Here is a 21,023-nt window from a genome sequence, read left to right on the forward strand (position 1 = left end):
GTTCCTATAGGCGTCTAGTAACACCTCCCAATTTATCCACGGCCAAATCTTCTGGGAAACACCTGGAGAGCCCATTAAGTTTGGGGTGCCCAGAGAGACTGGGCGAAAATAATGAAAACATTATTGGTGTGACTTCAAAATAAAAGAAACCTGCATCTACCTCCTGCATCAAGGATGACTTGTTACAGATGCCTTAAATATCTTGCGTGCACAGCAAGCCCAAGTTGTGATTTTTGCTATGCACATGTGTATTAGTGTCCTCTTTGATCATGGACAATTTGAACAACACAGATATCTCCCATCCAAGGATATCTCGGCAAACCTTTTTATTTTCAAAATAAGACGTTCACTTCACCATGTACCTTCCATAATGAATAGCTCATTACTCTTATGTGACTGTTAAACGTAACTGGTATCATTACAAACGTTATTCTGTGCCCTAAAAACTGGCATATTTCATGGCATTGTGTCATGTAAGATCATTGCAAAATCTAGAGAAATGTGCGAGGTGGTCAGCGGGGTACAGTTGAGACCCACATTGTATTGATAGTGTTATTACTTGAACATTCCATTTTTTCTGTTCAACATAACTGTTCCTGTGTCACATATTTTGTTCATGCATCCTTTTAACCAACGCTAATTTAAAAGAAATTAATGAATTTAAATTACAAACACTTGCAATGAATGGTTAGTTAACTATACATCATTAAAAATGGGTGTCTCAGCTGTACCAGGTACTGTCTCAACTGTACTCAGGGTATATAGACTGTATACACCTGTATACTCAGGTGTATACAGTTGAGACACAGTCGAGACAAAAATGAACCTTATGTTTATATTTATTAATGTAATATATATATATATATATATAATTATATATATATAGCTAATTGTGGAAAATATAAACCACTTATGTTATGGGTCTTATTGATTGATAATATTTTAGTCTAAGCTAAGGGAATGGCATGTGGAATGTCATGTGGAAAATCGCTTCTTTCAAATATTTGTTTGATTTTGTGTGGGCAAAAGGTGTCTCAAATGTACTCAGTCTACCCCAAAATCCAAGCTATCAAGGCATAATAGACACCATAACTGTGTTGGTTGCAATGCAGAAAAATACATTCTGTCGCCAACATTTCTGTCGGTTTTCCAGTCTGTTTCCTGGCCTAGTTTGTTCTCACCCAATATTGGTCCTGTTCCAAAGGTTTTGACAGGCATTAGTTGAGTAGCAATTTAGGCCTAAGTAGGCAGAATGCAATCCAAATAATCACTTTCGTTATCGCTGGTCACCAATATGGATCTTTCGCATGTTTCTCTTCAGTCCGAAGTGTAGGCCTACTTTACTATGTTTTTTCCCACATCATGACTACATGTCCCAGTGAATTTCAAACCCCTGCTAGAAAACCCCGTGGCGAACGCGTCGGCATTGCGCAGATTCGGTTTGAACCTGAAGCGGAGTGACCTTCCCTCGGAGGAGAGTTGTGCAGATCAGAGGCAGAAAGAATTCACACAGAGCACCGATGGTTACTCTCCAGTCCGCCGCTCCTGCCTCAGAAATGAACAACAACTTAGTGGGAGATGAAGTGGGGTAAGATTGCTATTCGCAAAGCCAAAGACAACAACTGTACTTTAGTGTGGGCAGTTACTTTATTGGTCTTTAAGTCTGACATGTTACAACCAACAGACGCCGGGTGTAAGTTTGACATCGCCTTGGCTAACGAGACCTGTCAATTAGCGAATAGCAAATTTAAAGTATTGTAACGTTAGGTGATTAGACATGGCAGCGTACTGCGATATGTTTAGACATTACAACAGTGCTATTTAGTCATGTGGTCAATTTGGTAGTACTTGTGGTGTTGAACTGGATTGTATTTCCATACATTTCCAATTGGAAGGTGATTGTTGACAGTTAGTGCTAGCTGGCTAGCTTACTGGTTTACTTGCTATGGAGCTAGCATATCCCATAGCAAGTAACGTTACGGTAACTAACGCCTGCAAGCTAGCAAGCTGTTTTCTGTCAAACTTTGAGCCGCTGGGCAAATGTCACTTCAAAATTCTTTTATGTAGGCCCAGTCTCAATCGTTTTAGCGACGGCTTGTTTGACTCAGCCGGTTGTAGTGAGGTGCCTGTAATTGTCATGTCCTCTGTCCCCTGTGCGCTCAAGTTGATTGTTCATTGGTTCTTCCGTAGCTAGCCACCTCATTAGCCGATGTTAGCCTTGATAGCTAGAATGTGAAAGTGAAATGGAAATGTCTTGCCAGTGTTCAGTAGTGCTACATCTTCTTCAGCCAACTAATAACTGAAATTATTGCAGCTAACGTTACCTTCGAAACTCGTTATGACTTTATAATGGGCATTAACGTTACCCATCGGTGGTAATGTTGTTTAGGTCTACCATTATTTGCTAGCGATATTAATTAATATTACACTTACGTTAATGGGTCATATTGTTACAGTTAGTTAGCAGTGGATGCATAATGGCTTGCTGTCTGCAGAATTTGCAGATGTTGAGAGAGCTCCGTAGGTTGATGATGGCTCTGTAGAGACTAGAACAGCTTGTCGGTATTATTTCTGATATGACCTTGGCACATGCCACACAGTGCCATTTAAGTAGGTAATAGCACACGAAACCTGTCGTAATATTCCCGTGCTCAAATGTTATCTCCGAGTTGAAAATATGGTATTTTTAAGAAAATCATGTTTGTCACCTTCTCAATTTCTTCTGTACCGTTAAATCCTGTGCTTCATCCTGACAAGTAAAGACTTTGTCAAGCAAACCCCATCTTAGCGAAATTCGAAAGTTACATTAAACGTCTTGCACAAGAGATAACACGGTTATCAGTGGACCAGGGATGCAATTTTGCTACTTGATAGTTTCTCCAGAGCAGACCATACCGAAAGCGGCCATCCTGCCATGTATAATGGAATACTGATGTGGTGCATTCCGTTTATGCAGTATTAGTGTTTTACACGTGAATGTTTATAGATGTCACTGTCAGCTTGAATTTTCGACCAGTGTAACTGCGTCCAGGAAATGCAGCTTATTATTGAGTTATTTTAGTATTAAGATTTCTAAGAGTTTGTCCACTTCCTTGCATATCTAATTGACCATGGGACATTCACATAAACCATTAGTTATACTAGCAGGTATAGCTAAAAATAGCTCAGTTTTGACATGACCATACAACAAAGCAATTCATGTGTGTTCTTTCTACTCAGGAAGCTTTTTGTGGGGGGTTTAGACTGGAGTACCACACAGGGTAAGTTGATTCTCATTACTGTATTGTTAATGGTAAATACCGTCATGTAGCTTTATTGCTGAAACCCTTATAACATTCACATCGCACATATGCCATACCAGCCTTGTCCTTGCATTCAGATAGTTGGATACATTGTCTCTATTACAGCGTGTCTGCAGGCAGATTGTACTCGAAGACAACAACCTAATCTCCCATACTACTGGCCTCTTTATCTGGTGTCTTGACATGAACACCTTACTTTTATTACAGCCAACTGAGAAATGAAAAGCAAACCTCCGTGTCACTCCAGTCTTCACACACAGCAGTGTGTAAACCTCATAGTTTGTCTCTCTTGAGTGGTCCTCTGTGACTTAAGTTGTGCTGTTGTGCATCTCTTGCTTGGGGCTTTCACTTGCCCTGTCGGGAGTGTGCTTCATCCGACCACTGATGTGTTTGCATTGAGCTCTGCATCCTGATGTTGCACCCCCCAAAGTTGACTTGACAAGCGCTCTCTCTCTCTCTCTCTCTCTCTCTCTCTCTCTCTCGCTCTCCATCTCTCCCCCACTGATCACTGATTTCTGCGGCCGTGCCACAAGGCCTCCAGCCACACGCGTCAAGCGATGTGAGCCATGAAACGGTCTCGTGTTGCTTGTGAAACCTGCCGCAGCATGCCGCCTCCCAACCCCCAACCCCTCAAACCTCTCAGCCTTAACATTGGAATGAGTTGAGTTCTGCCCAATGATCTCATAATGTAAAATAATAAGGCCAGTAACTTAATTCACATCAGAGGGGGAGACTGCAAGCCAGGAGCTTGCAACAACTTACCAAATTAGAGAAGCGCTACAGCTGCAAGCACGTGAAGTGATTGCAGAGATGAACGCCTCTTTCCTTGAGAATGTCTGTGAGGTTATTATGTAAAAGGAGCATTTGTTACCCCATCCATATATTTCATGTTCCGATCATGAGAAGTATATCTCTGGGATGCAACGGCAGGGTATCCTGAATTGGTCTGATTGTTGCACCTGTTTAATGGCTCTGTTCTTTTTGCTAATAGAGACGCTACGAAACTACTTCTCTCAGTATGGCGAAGTGGTGGATTGTGTTATCATGAAGGATAAAAGCACAAATCAATCCCGGGGCTTTGGGTTTGTGAAGTTTAAAGACCCCAACTGTGTTCGGACGGTGCTGGAGACTAAACCTCACAACCTTGATGGAAGAAATGTGAGTATATTTGTGTGTGTGTGTGTGTGTGTGTGTGTGTGTGTGTGGTGTCATTCGCTCTTGACTAACATATTTATTTTAGGCCAAAATGTGTTAATCTTATCATGTCAATAGAGCCTATGTCTTTCACAAAACCAAAAACACAATAGTTCCTTACATTTTTAGTTGACCCATACACCTGATGTTTTTTTTCTTTCCAAGACCTCATATGATTTTCTTGTGATGATGAGCTCAAAAGCTAAAGTATATTTTGATTGATTGATTTGGTTTATTTACATCAGAAATCGTATATAGATACATTAATCTCATGAGTGAGAGAAGATGCTTCATATCAGATTGTAGCTATAAGCTAATTTCCATCTGCAGTCCCTGGGCACATGAATACACAACACATGACATGGTTTTGTCACACAATGTAGATCTCAAACGTTTTGGACAAATGGACAGGAATTGGGACTTACTGTTGTCTTTGTTACCAACAGATTGATCCCAAGCCTTGTACTCCCCGAGGGATGCAACCTGAAAAGACCCGCACAAAGGAAGGCTGGGTAAGCTGTTTGTTGCGACAAGGTCAATGTCACCCGCTTGCAGAAGCAGATACAGGGCATTAGATGAGGGAGGAAGTAGAAAGGGTTCTAGATTGAAAGATCAGTCTGTCTTTGTCTCTGTCCCTAAATATTTTGTTTACACACATTGTAAAATAATTTAGCAGGGGCAGATATTGTTCTTGTGAATGTGGCATGAATGTAGTTTTAGGAAGGGATAATGTCAAGTTGGACTTGTGGTTTCCTGTCCATTTGGTGTGGAAAGTGAGGAGGGTCATTTTTTTTCAAGCTCAGCACAAATCGAGAACATCAATGTGACATCTCAAGAGCAGTGGCCTTGGGCCATAGAAGAGATGTTAGCTGCTCTAGCTTCATTGAACAATCCAATGCCAGTATCGATCTTTCCTTCTCCATTAGAATTTGTCTGATTCAGTGTGTGTTTTTTGTCCTTTTTTCACAGAAGACAGGAAAAAGTGATAGCAATAAATCTAAGAAGATATTTGTCGGTGGGATTCCTCACAACTGCGGGGAACCTGAACTCAGGGATTATTTTAACAGATTTGGTGTGGTGAGTGGTAGAACTTGTTTTATGTTTGCATGCATAAATAATAAGATCCACCCATTATCAAATCAGGAGGAAGATGGTGGGTATCATTTGCTATTACCATTGTAAAGGTTAATTAATTTAAATGCTTCTAAATCAGTCAGACCCTTTTCATAGTAAACATTTAATACTGACTTTCTTCATTCACAAAAAGTAGTATTATCAAACTATCAAGTGGTCACTGATGCTTTTAGCGCATTCAGTATTTTAAGGCATTCAATATCATCTTTGAATGTTCACACAGTTATTTGTCTAAACTGAATGAGACATCCCTTAATTAATTCTAAGAATTGCATGAAAAAAGTGTAGTGCACAACATGAAGCCAATTTAAACTAGCGTGGGTGCACAGTTAGTGAATGTTACTCTTCCCCCACCTTGGTGGAATTTAATGCCCACCTTTGGCTCTTGCGGCAGAATAGCATTTTCACATTCTATTGAATATATCCAAATGTTTGATGTGTAGTATTTATAATTTTGTATTTCATGTTAGGTCACAGAGGTGGTAATGATCTATGACGCGGAAAAACAGAGGCCCCGAGGTAAAATCTGGTCTGGCTTTCTCACATTCATCCTCTCCCTTCCACCACACCATGACAAACTATTCTAACCCAAAGAGGGGGAAAACCCTATCAAACAAAAATCTGTCCTAACACACACATCCTCCTCATAACTGATTCTCTCTCCATACTTCACTCATGACCCACCCCAGACAGAGAAGCTGCATCCAGCATGCCCAACTCTTCCGCCATGCGATCTGAGCATTGCATGGTGAGAAAGCAAACCCAACTGCATCAGCATGAAGTTCAGACTAAATCCTCATGGTGTTTTGTGGTAGATTCAGCCCATGGTGCATTTACACGGTGGCTGTAGTTTGTTGTGAGAATTCGTTCTGTTGGTGTGTCGAGAAGCATGCGTTTTTGGTGCTCATTTGTCTGTATTTGATTTGATAAAATTACGACTACCTAAAAGCTGTTATACCACATACCAGCCAATGATCTGCAAATACTGTGTAGACTGAGTCAATGGTCCTAGTTTGATGTTGTAATAAAAGCATCTATAGATGAGTGTTATTTTAAATGAGAAGGCTGGCAATGTTAAAGAAACATTTTTTACTTAGTAGGCGGTATGGGATAGTATATTTTTTCAACAAAATGATTAACCTGAGGTCGACTGAAAATTATTAGATTAGACTTAGAGGGATGAAATTGGTTGTAATTGCAAAGTACATGTGAGTTGTATCACTGTGGAGATATCAAGTTTGAGTATAAGGACAGCTTCCACACAGCAGGGGTTGTGTAATAACGTCTGGTGCAAAACCACACTAACACATAGATGAACAATTCTTCACAGATCTCTGTTTTCATAGCTATCTCTTTGGGTAGCCCTGGAATAGTTTGTCATATGAATTTACACAATATAAACACATAGAAAAGCATTCAGATGTTGCTGTAGATTTATTTAAATACCCCTTTCTGTTGTAAATCATAATTAACATTTAGACACTGAGTAAGTTTTATTTCCATACATTGACCTAGACATTATTTACATGCTAAATTGCATATTAAGTGTTTTTCATGTAGAAATTAAGTACTTTTGTAAGTAAGCCCTATCTTTCTTTTTCTGTTCCCCTTTTTCCTTGTGAAATTGTTTGGATGAATGTGATTAACTCTGTCTCTTTTTAAGATGTTCTTTTCTCCTTTAGGTCATAGTGTACTGAGTGGTACCACAAAGATATAGGTCTGTTGAGCCAATGGCATGGGCTGTGTGTTCAAGAGGTGTAGACAAGGTTTATGAGTACATTGTGGATTGCACATACATGCGCAAGGATGTGAATATGTTGAAGTCTGGAAGTTATGAGGTTTGCATGACCCAAATTTGTAGATAAGGCCAACAATGTGCGACTGTGAATTTGAACTCTTGTTTTTGTGAATTGTAATGCGTGTTCCGAAGTGGAAAACAATACAAGAGATCAAAGTGGATGATTAATATCATTCAGTGGACCATGCTAGCAGCTCATTAGACAGCTCAGCTGTGAATAGCCAAACTCGAGAATTACATGTTCATGTTGAGTTAGCAATCTACAAAAACAAAAGCAAAATCAAGACATACTGAATGAAAGAGAGAATGAATGAACCCTTCTTGCACGAAAAGGGATTTTTCAGATAGTGTGAACACTGGAAACAAAACCAGACAATAACATTATTTATATAACAGTATTTTTAAAGCAAATTCCACCAACATCTTGCTTCAGCCCCCACCACCACCACCACCTGTGCTCAAATGACTAATGGAAATGACACAGAGCACAGGGTGAGTTTAGTTTATCCTTGTAGAAAGCAGGCCGGCTGGCTGATGGTTGACTTTTATCCTCTAGATATGTGCATACTGTGACCTGGCTCACTTTACGGATACAAACTAACCAGCGAGTGTCCTTAGGCATCCTTTGCTGTGCTGAAGCTTTTTGCGGCTGTCGTAACGACCTTCAGTATTGAGATCGTGGTCAAGGTCGAGTGATATATTTAGTCGTGAATCACACAGATGGGCATTGCTTCATGTAACGTGTTTGGAAGTGTTCGCATCCCCTTGCTCTCACAGGGGCCCAGAATCTGAATCAGGTTAGATCCCAGTGTGCGAGACTCTCACAACCTAATTCTGCCTACTATAAGTTTATTTGATCGGCGCAAACTAGTTCAGAGTTGTTGGATGGTGCTGCAGCATAGTTAGCACATGGTCGTTTTTTTGTTGCCAGGAGCTAACAAGCGCTTCACATTTGTCTTAGTCACAGAGGAATGGTATAGAAACAGAGTTTAGTTTCTGCAGGACACAACTTTTAGGATGGCAAATTTGAGATTTGAGGTCAGGTTCTACTTGTATGTAACCTATATAAACTGCACAAGGGAAATCAATGGGACCCTAATTCTGTCTAGGAAAAAAATAAGCTGGAGTGCAGTTTTAAGAGGAGCTCAAAAGTTAGAGTGTTTGAGTGTTGAGCATTTATAACCTCCTTGCACAATGGTTTATTAAAAGCTGGGAGGGTGGTAAAAAGAAGAGTCGAAGACATCATTCATATGTTTGCTAACTTTTTTGCTAATGTCTAATAAAGGCAACAAATCAGTGACAAAGTTAATGTCTTATCAACACTGTCCCTGGTTAACCTGGAACATGGTGTTGATTTTGTAGATGTTTATGTAATTATTTATCCAATGCAAGTTGGTTACCCTTGAGACGTGTTCTATATAGACATCCTCCACCGTGCTCAGTTTAGCAAAGCAGTGTAGACTGTACGCTTTTGCGTTAACAATGAAAGAGGAAAAGAAACTTTGGTTATACCTCACGAAACAGACAGCAACATCTCTTTGCTGTCAGATTTTGGAAAGAACTACGGCCTATATCTTTGTGCTGCTGTTGTAAGATGTATTTAAATTGCTCCACATATATATTGATATTGTCTCATACAAGGCTTATCCAGGTTTTGCCCAAAGCACAAAGAAAGCTTTGGGAAAGCTTGGAGACAGCCGATCAACAATGTACAACTTTGGTTCGCCATCTTAAGTTGTCTTTAATTTCCTTTTGTTTTTGTTTTCGTTGTGCATTAACAAGTGTACGGCTGCTGCCAGCATTTGCTGGTCAACGATTTTACAAGGGGAAAGATCAAGCTGGTGTTGGGATGAGATTGTGAGGGGGCTGTCCAGCATGTCCACAGCCTTAAGCGTTAAGAGCACTGCTGCTGGAATGCTCTATTGTCACAAAACTGAGATTAGGATGATGGCCACAACTGTCCCAAAGAAAACATCAAACATCACAATAGAAATGTTAACCAGCTGAGTTTTATATTTTTAGACTGGAGGCCTAGAGGGCTTTAGTGATTTTGTCATCATTTTCCATTGGTTCAGGTGAGGTGAAGAAGCAGCTAGTGTTAAGACTGTTGTCCCCCTCCACCCCGGGCCTTGTTTTCCTCAGGACTGGCGACGTCATCCCAACCCCAGGAGCCTCCAGCTCTGCCTTGATGGATCCCCTTGGGCTTCCTTCTCCTTCTCCCCTCCCCCCTTCTCCCTACCCCTTAAATTGTTCTTCATCTTGTGATGTCACAAAAAAAAAAACACCCTGCTACCTTGATTCACTTTTGGTCGTTGGCTAGGTTTTGGATTTATTACTTTCGAGGCCGAACAATCAGTGGACCAGGCTGTCAACATGCATTTTCACGACATCATGGGCAAAAAAGTGTGTAGTTGTAGTTTAATTTTACCCTAAAGCTGAAACGAAGGCTTGGGCGACATGGCCACAAAAGCCGTTTGTTACACTCGTGTGCAAATGGCAAGTAGATTTTCTTAACCTAGAATTTTCAAACCTCACGTTTGGCCCCTACTAGTTGTCCAGCTGGTAATGGAATGGTTCTTTTAATCAATTCTAACCCAGATATGGCAAAAACTAGACAGTGTCAGATGAGACTCTAAAAAATATCACACATCTTATAACTTCTAGTCGCTCAAGGCTTGGTTTATTTGGACCACTCCTTTAGGATGTCTGGCGTTACATAGATAAATACTTCAAAAATGTGAATCTACGCATTGGTTGGTAGTTTGGATTTTTGTCCTAGTGGAAGTCACCTAAAGGACTGGTCACTTTCATTTTCTGTTTGTTTTTCATTTTTATTTTCATTTAACTTGTTTGATTTATTTTCTTCTGCCAGGTCACTTACAGTTTGAGTTCTAAACATTTACTTGATGAGTTGCTTAAAAGAAAGAAAGGAAGAAATAGCTCAAAGAAAATCTCAATTAAGTGACCTCCATTTTAGAATCTCCATACTGTGTCATCCATCTAAAGTCCATGAGTAGGAAGTTGTCTCACAGATCACTGAGGTGTCATTTGTAGCACTCTTTGTGGAGAAATTTAGTCATGCCTTAACTCAAGCCATGTCTTGGTGATGGTACCTTACCAGTTGGTCCTCAGAATGATTTTGCCATTATATATTTAATTGGGGTTATGCATTCAGGGATTTGCAGGAGTAGTGGGATGTGCCTGTTCTTTTCTCACTGGTGGTGGTTACCATGATCCCCTAGTGCAGAATTGCATGTTAATGATTTCATTTCTTTTTTAACAAGCTTCTGTCAAGGTCAAACCGTCAATTACTGCATTATTATGCATGAGCAGCATTTTGAGGTTGCAACATATTCCGGCCATGTAAAGTTGCAGTGTAGCATCTAACTGTGGTCTCTAATAGTTACGACCTCCTCCTTGAACCAGTTTTGAAAGGGCTGTTGTGAAAATAGGTTTTTTTTCCCATAGATTCATACAGTTGGCAGCCTACATTTTTCTCTTCTCCCTGAGCCCCCCCCCCCCCCTTTTTTTTTTTTCCAGCCCTCTCCTTGACTTTGTCCTGTTTTCCCAGAAAAGGGGCTGGGATTCTTACCTGAGCCATTGTTCTTGGTATGACATTATTGCAACTGGGACTTTTGGGAGGTGGGGGCTGGGGGGGGGGGGGGGGGGGGGGGGGGGGGGGGTATATAGTGTTATAAATTTAGAAACTGGAGCACATCAAACTGTGTTGCAAATCCCAGTCCTGGTGTTGGGTGGTAGCAGCCAGGCATCCATCACTCCCAGCCCTGCAAGCCCGCAGGGGTAGAGGAGGTAGTGGAGCCGGAGGGGAGGCGTGGAGCACGCACTGCCACGTGTTGATAATTGGGTCGACAGAGAGGGAGGAGGAGAGAAGGGAGGGGGATGTCACCACAGTTTTAAGACACTTTCTAGAAAGGAGAAGAATATCATGGCTCACTCCTGACGCAAGGTGACCCCAATAGCTCAGCCTCTTTAGAGTCGGCACTCTATTTCTGTCCGACCCATACCCACCTCTCGATAGCCTGGTTTTTACAACAAACTCCTCAGTGAACTCAATGCTGCTATCTCTGTGGTCGGGCACTGCAAGTGGTGTTTTTTTTTTTTTTTTTTTTTACGTTTCCCTGTTTTTAAGAACTAAGACTGGCTTGAGGTGAAGTGACATGACCCTCCACCAGAGTAGAAAAGAGTTGGTACAGGGTGGCGTGACTGTAACTACAAGTAAACTACAGCTAATCGCTAAAACAGCACTAATTTTTACTCCAATTAGACACAGTATGAACATTCGCCAGTAATTTGAACTATGTTCATTATAAATAATCTGCATGTGTCTTTGAGTCTGCTAGATAATGAGGTAATAGCACGTCTACATCCATTTCCCTCTGAAATGCCACATAAATTAGATTGTGATTAAACGTTAACCGGGGAAAGGTAAGTCATTTCAATTAGATTTACTTTAAATTGAAGGGCAAGTTTGTGGAGAAATTTATGCAGGGTAGGGCAAATCTATGTTTCTCTGATACATATCTTAAAGGAAATTTGCTAATTCAAATTCAAAGATAAATATTATCCTTTTGGATTTTTCAACTATTTACATTTGGACATTCAACATTTAGCATTCTGCATGGATTATTGCACATGAGTATCTGAGAAACATATTTATATGATAAGTATTCCTCAACATGCATACAGAGTTTGCTAATATATATTTCAGTTTATAGCTATGATATGTAATGGCTCAAGTACAAAGTAAGACACTTAAGTTAGATGTTAATGCAGTTGAATACGTTTAGATCAGGTTGATCAAGTTGGAAAGTCTCGCCTTGCAAGTTGTGTTTTCGTTGTCCTTTGTACAGGTTGAAGTGAAAAAGGCGGAACCCCGCGACAGCAAAGCGCCAGGCCCTGGGCAGATCGGCGCCAACCAGTGGGGACCTAGGGGCATCTTGAGCGCAGCCAACGGCTGGTCAGCTCCACCAGCCCAGGGCTGGCAGCAGAGCTACGGACCTCAGGGTGAGTGGGCATGGTAGTAAGGAACAATGAGTACAACACCTTGGGTGAATACTTAAATGTGCAGATTAAAGATTGATATGGCAAAGATGTTTAAAGAGAGAGTCCACTGCTTCTCAGAGGCTTGGGTTTGGAGAGTAGAGTTTTTTTTTTTTTTCTTCCCCCAAATGCTTTTCAGTGTATGTGAGAAATTAATTATTTCTTGACGCAAGTAAAAGAAGAAGCCATCTGCTACAATTTAAAATGTAAGCTATGCAGAAAACTCATTGTCACCTGTGAGTAATACTGCGAAAGCTGGGCAAGTACAGTACATTTAATTTACAATGTAACAGGGTATTTTAACACAGCTATTTTAGACTGATAAATTGATAAAGAAATTATTCAAAATATAATGCTCTGCGAACCAAATGTGCTTTCTTATCATACGTATATGAAGTGCATACGGTTTGATAAGAAACAAATATTTAAAACAGCCACAGTCTGTAAGAGCAGGCTGTAATTTACACATGTATGGATGTGTCTTTGGCTCAATACTGGCTTCTCATGTATCATGGCCCTATTACCACCTCAGCGTGCATTATTTTCCACTTCCTGAACGCTGTGTCATCCATTACCCCAATAACACATAATTTATGCATGTGTGGATTTATACTTGGCCTAATATTAGCTTAACATGATAAGTTACTCTAATTTTATATGAGCAAAATGAATTATTCTCATTATTAACAGTGTACTGTACATCTTGGTTGTAACATGTTAGAACCAACTGTTGTTAGGAGGTTGTACTCTGCTCTGTCTGTGAGTGGGTCTGAGAAAAACAAAAGTGGACAGATACCAAGGGGGTAATAAAGAAATAAGATGTTTTAGATTCTGTAACATTTACAAAAGACCCAACTGAAAGAACAAGAGGAATAGGAATATGGAAATAGTCCCATTCATCGTGCTTAACTGTGTGCTGTGTGTTGTGCTTCATTTACACCCACATTAGCTGTGCCCTGGTCTCTCCTGCTTTTCTTTGTTTTCTATGATGTTTTGCTCATAGATAGACATTTCACTGAATAGTTTAATTTCAGTTTTTGCTTATGTGCATTTGCCAAAATGTATATTCATACAATATAACATATAACATTTTTGTGGACTTTTCTGAAGTGGAATATTGAATTGCTGAGTTGAGCAGAAACTTGCATGGCACTTGCAGGAGTTGTCTTTCCACGTGTACTCATTTGCCTTATTTTATTGTGGTTTCAGGGGTTTGGGTGTCCACAGGTCAACCCATAGGTAGGTTGTGCTCTTTCTTGTCATAACATTGTGTTAGGGCCAGCATTAATTAACTGTGTTATCAAAGGGTCAAGTGATAAGTGGATAAGATGGAAAAAGTTGAACTTCAGACCGGAATTATCTGATTCCAGTGCCTTTTAATTAATCCATTGAATGAAACAAAATACATTTAAGTTGCTTAAGGCCTCTTATAGGTCCCTAAACCTGCTCCTTCCTCTGCATGTGAAACAGGTGGCTATGGCCCCCCTTTACCAGCAGGCCGAGGAGCCCCAGCACAACCCCCCTCACCATTCAACGCTTTCCTCGTCACAGCGGCCCCGGCCGGCAGCTTCGCGGCACCTCAGGGATACCCACAGCAGGGCTACAGCACACCTCCTCAGTTTGGTCAGTCTTGGGGTAATGGCTCCTGTCTTTCTTTCACAAACAACATACTGCTTTAGAGTATCTGTATACGAATTGAACTTCACAACTGGATTTCTCTAGGCTCTAATGTTGACATGCATTGGGCATGGTACGCTAGCTTCCTATTAGAACCTCCAAATATTCACAAATGTTCCGTTTGTAAAAAGGCTGGAAATGTTATGTTACTGGTGCGCTCAGATGAATCCATTCATTGAGTAATTCACTTACCAGACAGTTCATTTGCTGGTCTACCTGAAGGCTGTCTGTTTCGCTCTCACCCGCATTGGCTGGATGTGTCTGTGTGTTCCAACAGGCTACAGTTTCGGAACGCCTCAAGGTGACCAGTTTGTGCCGCAGGGGATGCCTCCGCCTCCCACCACCCCGGGGACGGCGCCCCTGGGCTTTGCCCCTGCCACCACCCCCACTCAGGACATGAGCAAAGCCGCCACGGGTCAGCCAGACTTCCCCTACAGCCAATATGGTGCGTATCAACCGCAACTACAGATACACACACACACATACACATACCTCGCCGATATGCACCCCTTCACATGCACTCGGGTCCCAGGTCAGTCTGCTTTTAAGTCTTAAGTCCTAAAATGAGCACAAGAGGGAGTTGAACTGATTAAGTGGTCGATGGATAATGGCACAACAGATTAAAAGGCCACGAAGATGTTGATAACAGCACCCTCTTGTGCTTTCACTTAGGAGTTAACATCAGTGGTATCTGCCCAGCATCAGAAAGCACCTTATTTTCAACTCTGAACCTGCTGCTTACCATATTCATAATTTAGACACACACACACACACACACACACACACACATACACACATACACACACACACACAGAAGACACAAAAACCTACTTCCCAGAATCTGCTGTTAAAGCAGCGGCTCACTTTCAGCTGTGAAGATGCCCCCCTTTTTCATGCACGCCAGCAGAGAGCTTGTCTTGAAGCCCATGGAGCTTTGGCTGCATGACACGCCTCCGAGCTGCGAGCTGAGCTCATAGCCCCTCTGCTGTGACCCTCTCCGCCACCCCCTCTCCCCTCCCCTCCCCTCCCCTCCCCTCCCGCGCTCTGCCCATCCCCTGCACTGGATCACTGTTGTTTCCACAGGGCTTCTGTCAGATGCTCGGAGCTTTGCGGACTGGTAACCGACGGTGTATGTTCGAATTAGATCATCCTATGTTGCACTTTGCCTAGAGGGAATTTTTTTCAGTGTATTATTGTACCTAATTGTTTTTTTTTTAATGAAACTGGTCACACCATTATGGCAACTTGGCTGGCAGGTTGAAATGTTGCATGACATTACAATCTGCCCCTGTCCCTACCCAGTCACAGCCTCTGTAACAAGACATATTAATATGCATATTAATATTTCACCCTATCTTGTGAGTATCTTATCTTATCCTGACTCCGTTTTTCAAAGTCCATATGGTGTGAAGCTGATTTCCTCCTATCTATCTCTTAATATTTATCTCTGTGCACAATTAAACTGCATTAGGCAAGGTCTTTAATATAACACCTTTGTGTGCTGAGCTGGAGCCAGATCTAGTGGTGTGCTTTAAGAGCTCCCCCACAAATGCAACATTTTGTGGGAAGTGAGCGTCAACTATTGCCAGGTGCTGATTCAGACAAACTAGATCAGGACATCTGGGACCTCTTCTAATGCTTTGGGGGATTGTGAAGGATTACATGACCAAATTGCGAAGCCACAGTGGGGTTGTACCTTTTTTTTTGGGGGGGGGGGGTGGTTTGGCTTTTAGCTATGTAAGCCTGTGGGGAATTGTGTTGTGAAGTCACATGATTTGAGCTTCCAGTGTGCAGAGGAAGTGAATCCATTCCTGCTGTTTGTGTACCATGCCTGTGCTTTGCCTCCATCCAGCTGCTAATCACTAGGCACTAAGCAGACACCCATACGCTCTAAGGTAGCGAAGGACAGCGGTCACCCATTTACACTCATTTGTCTATGTTTGGAGAATGATCATCAGCTAAATCAGTCTTCTTTAAAATATATAACTACTCATTTACAATACGCCGCAGCCCAGTTTAGGTGTTTACCTGATTGAAACAAGACCAAAAGAATTACAAAAGCGTCAACATGATCAGCGCCATCTGTAGATAGCTTTCAACTGCGGGCTACCATCCCCTCCAGAAGAAGCCATATTGTTAAGCCAGCCTCTCTGGGTTTAGTCAACCTGGTCTCCCTCATCTCCTTGCTAGGCTTGGGTAACTATCCTCAGGACCCCTCTTCCTACGGACCCACACGTCCCTCACACACTTATGGTCAGGATGAGCAGGGATATAGTGCAGGTAGGTGTGAGCATTGCCTTTCACAAACACTCAATAATAAATAAAGACAAATAAGCCTTAGCAGACATTCAGCCCATAGCTGCGGTTTCCACTCTCATTTGTTCTCTATGGTTTATAGACTCATTTTTCGCCTTCAAATTCTTTTCAGTTTTCCCCCTTCCCCCCTCCATTCCTCCCTTGCTTTCTCATGTAATTCTGTGCACCTGTGCACACATTACATCAGCCGTTTTCACCTCCTGCTCTGGTGTGGTAACTCACAGCTGCATGCTCTCTGTCTGGAGAGCGGAGAGCTTTGCCTTGAAACGATTTCATTGAGACAACTCCAAAAATAAATAAAATAAAAATAGCTAACCAAATTATCTCAATGACTTGCAGTTAGTGCAGCATGAGGGCGCCTGAAGAAGGCCAACCTGTTATTCCGAACAGACCTGGTTAAGCTCTCTCGTCAGCAGCTGTGCTTCATCGCAATCTCCTCGCTCGCCTCTCCCCGCCTGTCTTTGCCCTCTCCCACTGCTCTCCTCTTTGCATTGCTTTGCTGGTGAAAGGATGATCTAATTGCAACAAGGAAAAAGGTTATCTTTATCTCGTTCGGGTGTACAATGTGTCTTTTCCATTTCTGTTCTGTTTTTTAGTCAGTGTTCTTTTGTTCTCTTTCTTTCCTCCCTTTTGTCACTTTTATATTATGTAAGGCCCTCCTTTTGACTTCTGCAAGAATCTATCTAGAGAGGAATGTCTCTGTCTCCAATCTTCCAATGACTTTTGTTTTCTTTTTAGGACCATGGTCGTGTCAGCAGTCTTTTCCTTCCTCTGCCTAAGATGTTAAGATTAAAAAATCAATTTGGCTACATGGCAAAACCTAAAAAATCTTTCAACATCAACAAGTTTTCCTTTCACCATCTCTGCCAAAGCCTCTCTGCCTTTCAGATGTCTGATCTTTGTGTGTTTTGCAACATCCCACAGTTAAGTCTATAAGAGTCTCCTGGGAGAGAGTTCAGGCACACCTGCTCAGCTTTCTTATTCAATACAGATATTAATATTGGCTAAAGCTAAAGCAATCCAGATGTTTCATTCGTAGTGACACACATAGCATATTGTGTTATATTGGAATTGGTCCTCAACATACAGTGCAGTAGAAGTTTGACCTCATAAGCCCTTTGATAACACTGTGCTGTACTCTTCAAAGAACTTTATCTCAGGGACCTGAGGCCAGTTTCTGCTGACAATGTTGATGGATCAAAGCCAATGCAAATACAAATAAAACAAGAAGCAGCAGTTCACTGTCAACCAATTTTAATCAAGCTCTAATTTTTTTTCATACACTCAAGCTCCCTTGTGTTTTGCATGTGTTCTATGTTGTGTGTGTGTGTGTATGTCTGTGTGTGTATTTGTGTGTGTGTGTGTGTGCGCGTGCCCGCACGCGCTTGTCGATGCAGGTTACGGCCAGGACCTGACCGGGTTTGGGCACAGTTTCGCAGACCCCACCCAACAGACAGCGTCTTACGCGGCCCCCACTGCACAGCCCTCAGCGGGCCCCCAAACCGCGGCCAGCAGCTTCGCCCGCGGCCAGAACCACAACGTCCAGGGCTTCCATCCCTACCGACGCTGAGACCACACATCCAGCTGGCTCAAAAACGTCAGGGAATCTGATACACACACACACACAGAACACACAACGTGTGACCTCTGGTCACAATGGCGAGACAAAGAAACTGGATTTCTTGGGTGGTTGTTGGTTTTTTTTCCCTTCCTGAACATTTGAAAAGTAATATTGATGAAAGAAGCGAAACACAAAACAAAAAAAGGACAAAAAATACAAAAAAAAATCACAAATACTTCTTACACATCCCGGAAGACTATTGATTTGCTCTGTTATGGTCTCAGACATACACACTAAGATGTAGGAAGACGGACTACTAAAAAGCTACTCGGAGCAAGATGTTTTACGTCATGTTTTGTATTTGGGCCGAAACTACTTAGCAATATGTTTGAACTATCTGGGCCAACATCAGCACAGAGAAGACAAACCAGATACAGGAGTTACAGGGTCTTTATTCAGCTTTAAAAGGAGTAGGGAAAAAAATAAATATTTTTATTTTTCATTTTGTGAATTTTGTTTACTTTCTGAGCCTTTGAACGTTTTATTTTTAAGTTTGTTTAAAAATGGAAAAATATGAAAATATATATTATACACCTAAACTGTGCAATTTTTTTAATGAATTTTGTACGACTGTGCGCTTTGCTTGTTTTTTTATTTAAGGATGTAGACTTCCCTCAGGTGGCTGGCTCTGTGCATTTTGCACCGGCGCGACAAAAAGGAAATTTTATTTGAAATAAATTATTTAAAATGATGCTGGTGTGTTTATGTGTCTAATACAATGTACTCTGCAACAGTGTGTTATTTATATAGTCAATATAATCAATATTATGTCAATATTATACTTTTGTCTGAGTCAACATTCATTCATTAACCCTTAAGAACGTACCGTCACACTGGTGTGACGGCCGTTAACTATCCGTAAAAGCGTACCGTCACACTTTTGTGTTTGGAATGTTGCTACATAAGTATTCTAATTGCTGCTTAACAATGGGCTACCACTTGTTGGCTAACATGGGCTGACATTGTACATTCTCAAAGTCAAAGATCTCTCGCAAATCACTTTGCCACTACCATTTGGTTATGTCCACATTTTGCAGATCTAGTTTATATTATGATTGTGTGGTCGGGCTATACATGACAAAATCCACGGAAGTGGCAAGTATTGGGAAGACGTTTATTTACAGGAGGCTACAAATGTTGCTAGCTTCACTGCCATTTATTGCCATATTTCTGAATGTCAGTCATTACACCAAGCACAATAAAACAAGCAAAATTAGTGCTTTTTTAAAAAATAAATGATGATGTTATTCAGTGTTTAGTCAAATCTCATGGCCACTGATAAGAAGAAAATCAAAATGACCGCGAAATGTACGGAATGCTGGAAACAAACATCGTTCATTCACGAGCTATGTAGCTTTGAGTAACGCACGCGGCTCAGGAAACATAGTTTGCTACATTCATGACATTAAAACTCGCACAAGAAATGCGCATACATCTTTATCTTGTCCCATTATAATCACAGCTTTATTTGCGCAATAGCAGTGCATCCATCAAGTCCGTCAATGCAAAACATTACAGCGACCGGCATCTCGAAGTTCATTCATTCAGAAAACAATCGTAGTATTTACAGACGCTATACAATTTCATCGATAATATTAGTCATGGCACATTTGAAAAGGCGTCAGTTTACTGATGAAGAGATCAGGGTTATTTTTACATCTAATGACGACTCTGGTGTGGACATTGAACATCCGTCTGAGGTAAGAGCAGAGATATTCGCGTGTCCTGTTATCCTCGTGACAATTGTAACACGTTGTCAGCGCGACTTCATTTGCGTAATCAGGTGCATGCATGCAACACATGTGATCCATAGCTGTCAACATTGAGCTTTGAAAATAAGGGAGATTTCCCGGGTTTCTCACGCAGAATACGGGAAAATGTCAACATTCGTCCCCCTATATTAATTTGGTCAACTTTATACAGCCCTAGCAAGGCTAAAGTTCTGTAGCCTAATCGATGGCCCTGTGCACTGTCATTCTCTCTCCTGCGCAAACAAAATGTGTGCGTTCCAAGTAGCCTATAGTGCGTAATTCTTCTTCATAAAGTTGAACAAATGCATTTGGTTATTTTAGATATTTTAGAGAGAAAATATAAATAGCCTGTCATGCAGTTTATGGGCTTTAGTGCAGAGTTGGGAAGTTATGGTAGGCCAACTTGGAGTGAATATACAAACAGGGGAATTCTTTCCCTACTCGTAGCTGAGTGGTAGGCCGATACACACAGCGTTCGGCCGTAGCCTACACTATGCAGATGCCACTGAATCGTGCTCTCGTGCATCTTAAATAGTCTCACTGTCGCCTTCAAGCAAGCAAAACGATGCTTTGAAAACATCTGTTTCGTTGGAAGGGCAAGGGTGTAGCAACAGGACAACAGTACAGAGACTGACAAGTCCGATGGTAGAGCTAATGTTATGAGATTGTTAAAATACGGGATATTTACGGGAAAATATTAAAACGGGAAGACAGCGGGAAAAAAGTTAAAATACGTGAGAAACCCGGAAAAAACGGGAGGGTTGACAGCTATGATGTGATCACATGATGAAAGCATGTGTGTGTGTGGTACTTTGCAATATTCACGTGAAATAAAACAGATCAGGCCATGCTGCACTGCATAGATTGTAGGCCACCTAATAATGACTATAGAATGTCAGTGTAGAACGCTAGTGACGCAGCCCAAAAAACTCACCCAGTGGAGTACGTTGGTTTAAATAAAACCTACGTTCTTAAGGGTTAAAGGTGCAGTGTGGAGTTCTGTAGGCTTTGAGTTATCTGGAACTCAGCCACGTGGAAGTCTTCCATTGACTTGCATTGTATTTTCTTCACATTTGGTTTTAAATGTTTTAAAGTAAAGGAACTCCACATAGAACCTTTTTAAAGTTTAACCTTTAACTTTCATAAAAACAGACTACTTGGAAATCTGA

The 21,023-nt window shown here is 41.4% G+C and overlaps 1 protein-coding gene across 7 annotated transcripts; it reads left to right on the forward strand.

Moving 5' to 3' along the window:
* Positions 1-1,323: 1,323 nt before the first annotated feature.
* On the forward strand, positions 1,324-18,794 carry dazap1 (DAZ associated protein 1). 7 transcript variants are annotated; one of them, XM_076278379.1, is made up of 13 exons: positions 1,324-1,588; positions 3,220-3,260; positions 4,294-4,460; positions 4,943-5,008; positions 5,466-5,573; positions 6,101-6,149; positions 9,749-9,831; positions 12,300-12,453; positions 13,699-13,728; positions 13,960-14,112; positions 14,444-14,611; positions 16,357-16,446; positions 17,880-18,794. In XM_076278379.1, exons 1-13 carry the CDS (start codon positions 1,521-1,523, stop codon positions 18,050-18,052), a joined length of 1,350 nt encoding a protein of 449 aa, XP_076134494.1. In that variant the 5' UTR covers positions 1,324-1,520; the 3' UTR covers positions 18,053-18,794. The 7 variants fall into 7 exon arrangements, with proteins under 7 accessions (XP_076134494.1, XP_076134497.1, XP_076134493.1 ...); XM_076278382.1 differs by lacking the exon at positions 17,880-18,794 and adding an exon at positions 17,221-17,820 and having other exon boundaries at positions 1,329-1,588; positions 13,960-14,124; XM_076278378.1 differs by having other exon boundaries at positions 1,331-1,588; positions 5,469-5,573; positions 13,960-14,124.
* Positions 18,795-21,023: the final 2,229 nt, after the last annotated feature.

This window comes from Alosa pseudoharengus, unplaced genomic scaffold (genome assembly GCF_046254945.1).
Source record: "Alosa pseudoharengus isolate Yale_2024_CS ecotype anadromous, Long Island Sound unplaced genomic scaffold, YU_APseudo_1.1 YU_APseudo_1.1_scf_11, whole genome shotgun sequence".
NCBI classification, from domain to species: domain Eukaryota; kingdom Metazoa; phylum Chordata; class Actinopteri; order Clupeiformes; family Clupeidae; genus Alosa; species Alosa pseudoharengus.

Excerpts from the sequence above, each read along its gene's own strand:
- dazap1 (XM_076278377.1), top strand. The coding sequence starts at position 1,521 with ATGGTTACTCTCCAGTCCGCCGCTCCTGCCTCAGAAATGAACAACAAC. Across the intron at positions 9,832-12,299 it reads ACGACATCATGGGCAAAAAA|GTTGAAGTGAAAAAGGCGGA; the intron begins GTGTGTAGTTGT and ends TCCTTTGTACAG. Across the intron at positions 12,454-13,698 it reads GCAGAGCTACGGACCTCAGG|GGGTTTGGGTGTCCACAGGT; the intron begins GTGAGTGGGCAT and ends TTGTGGTTTCAG.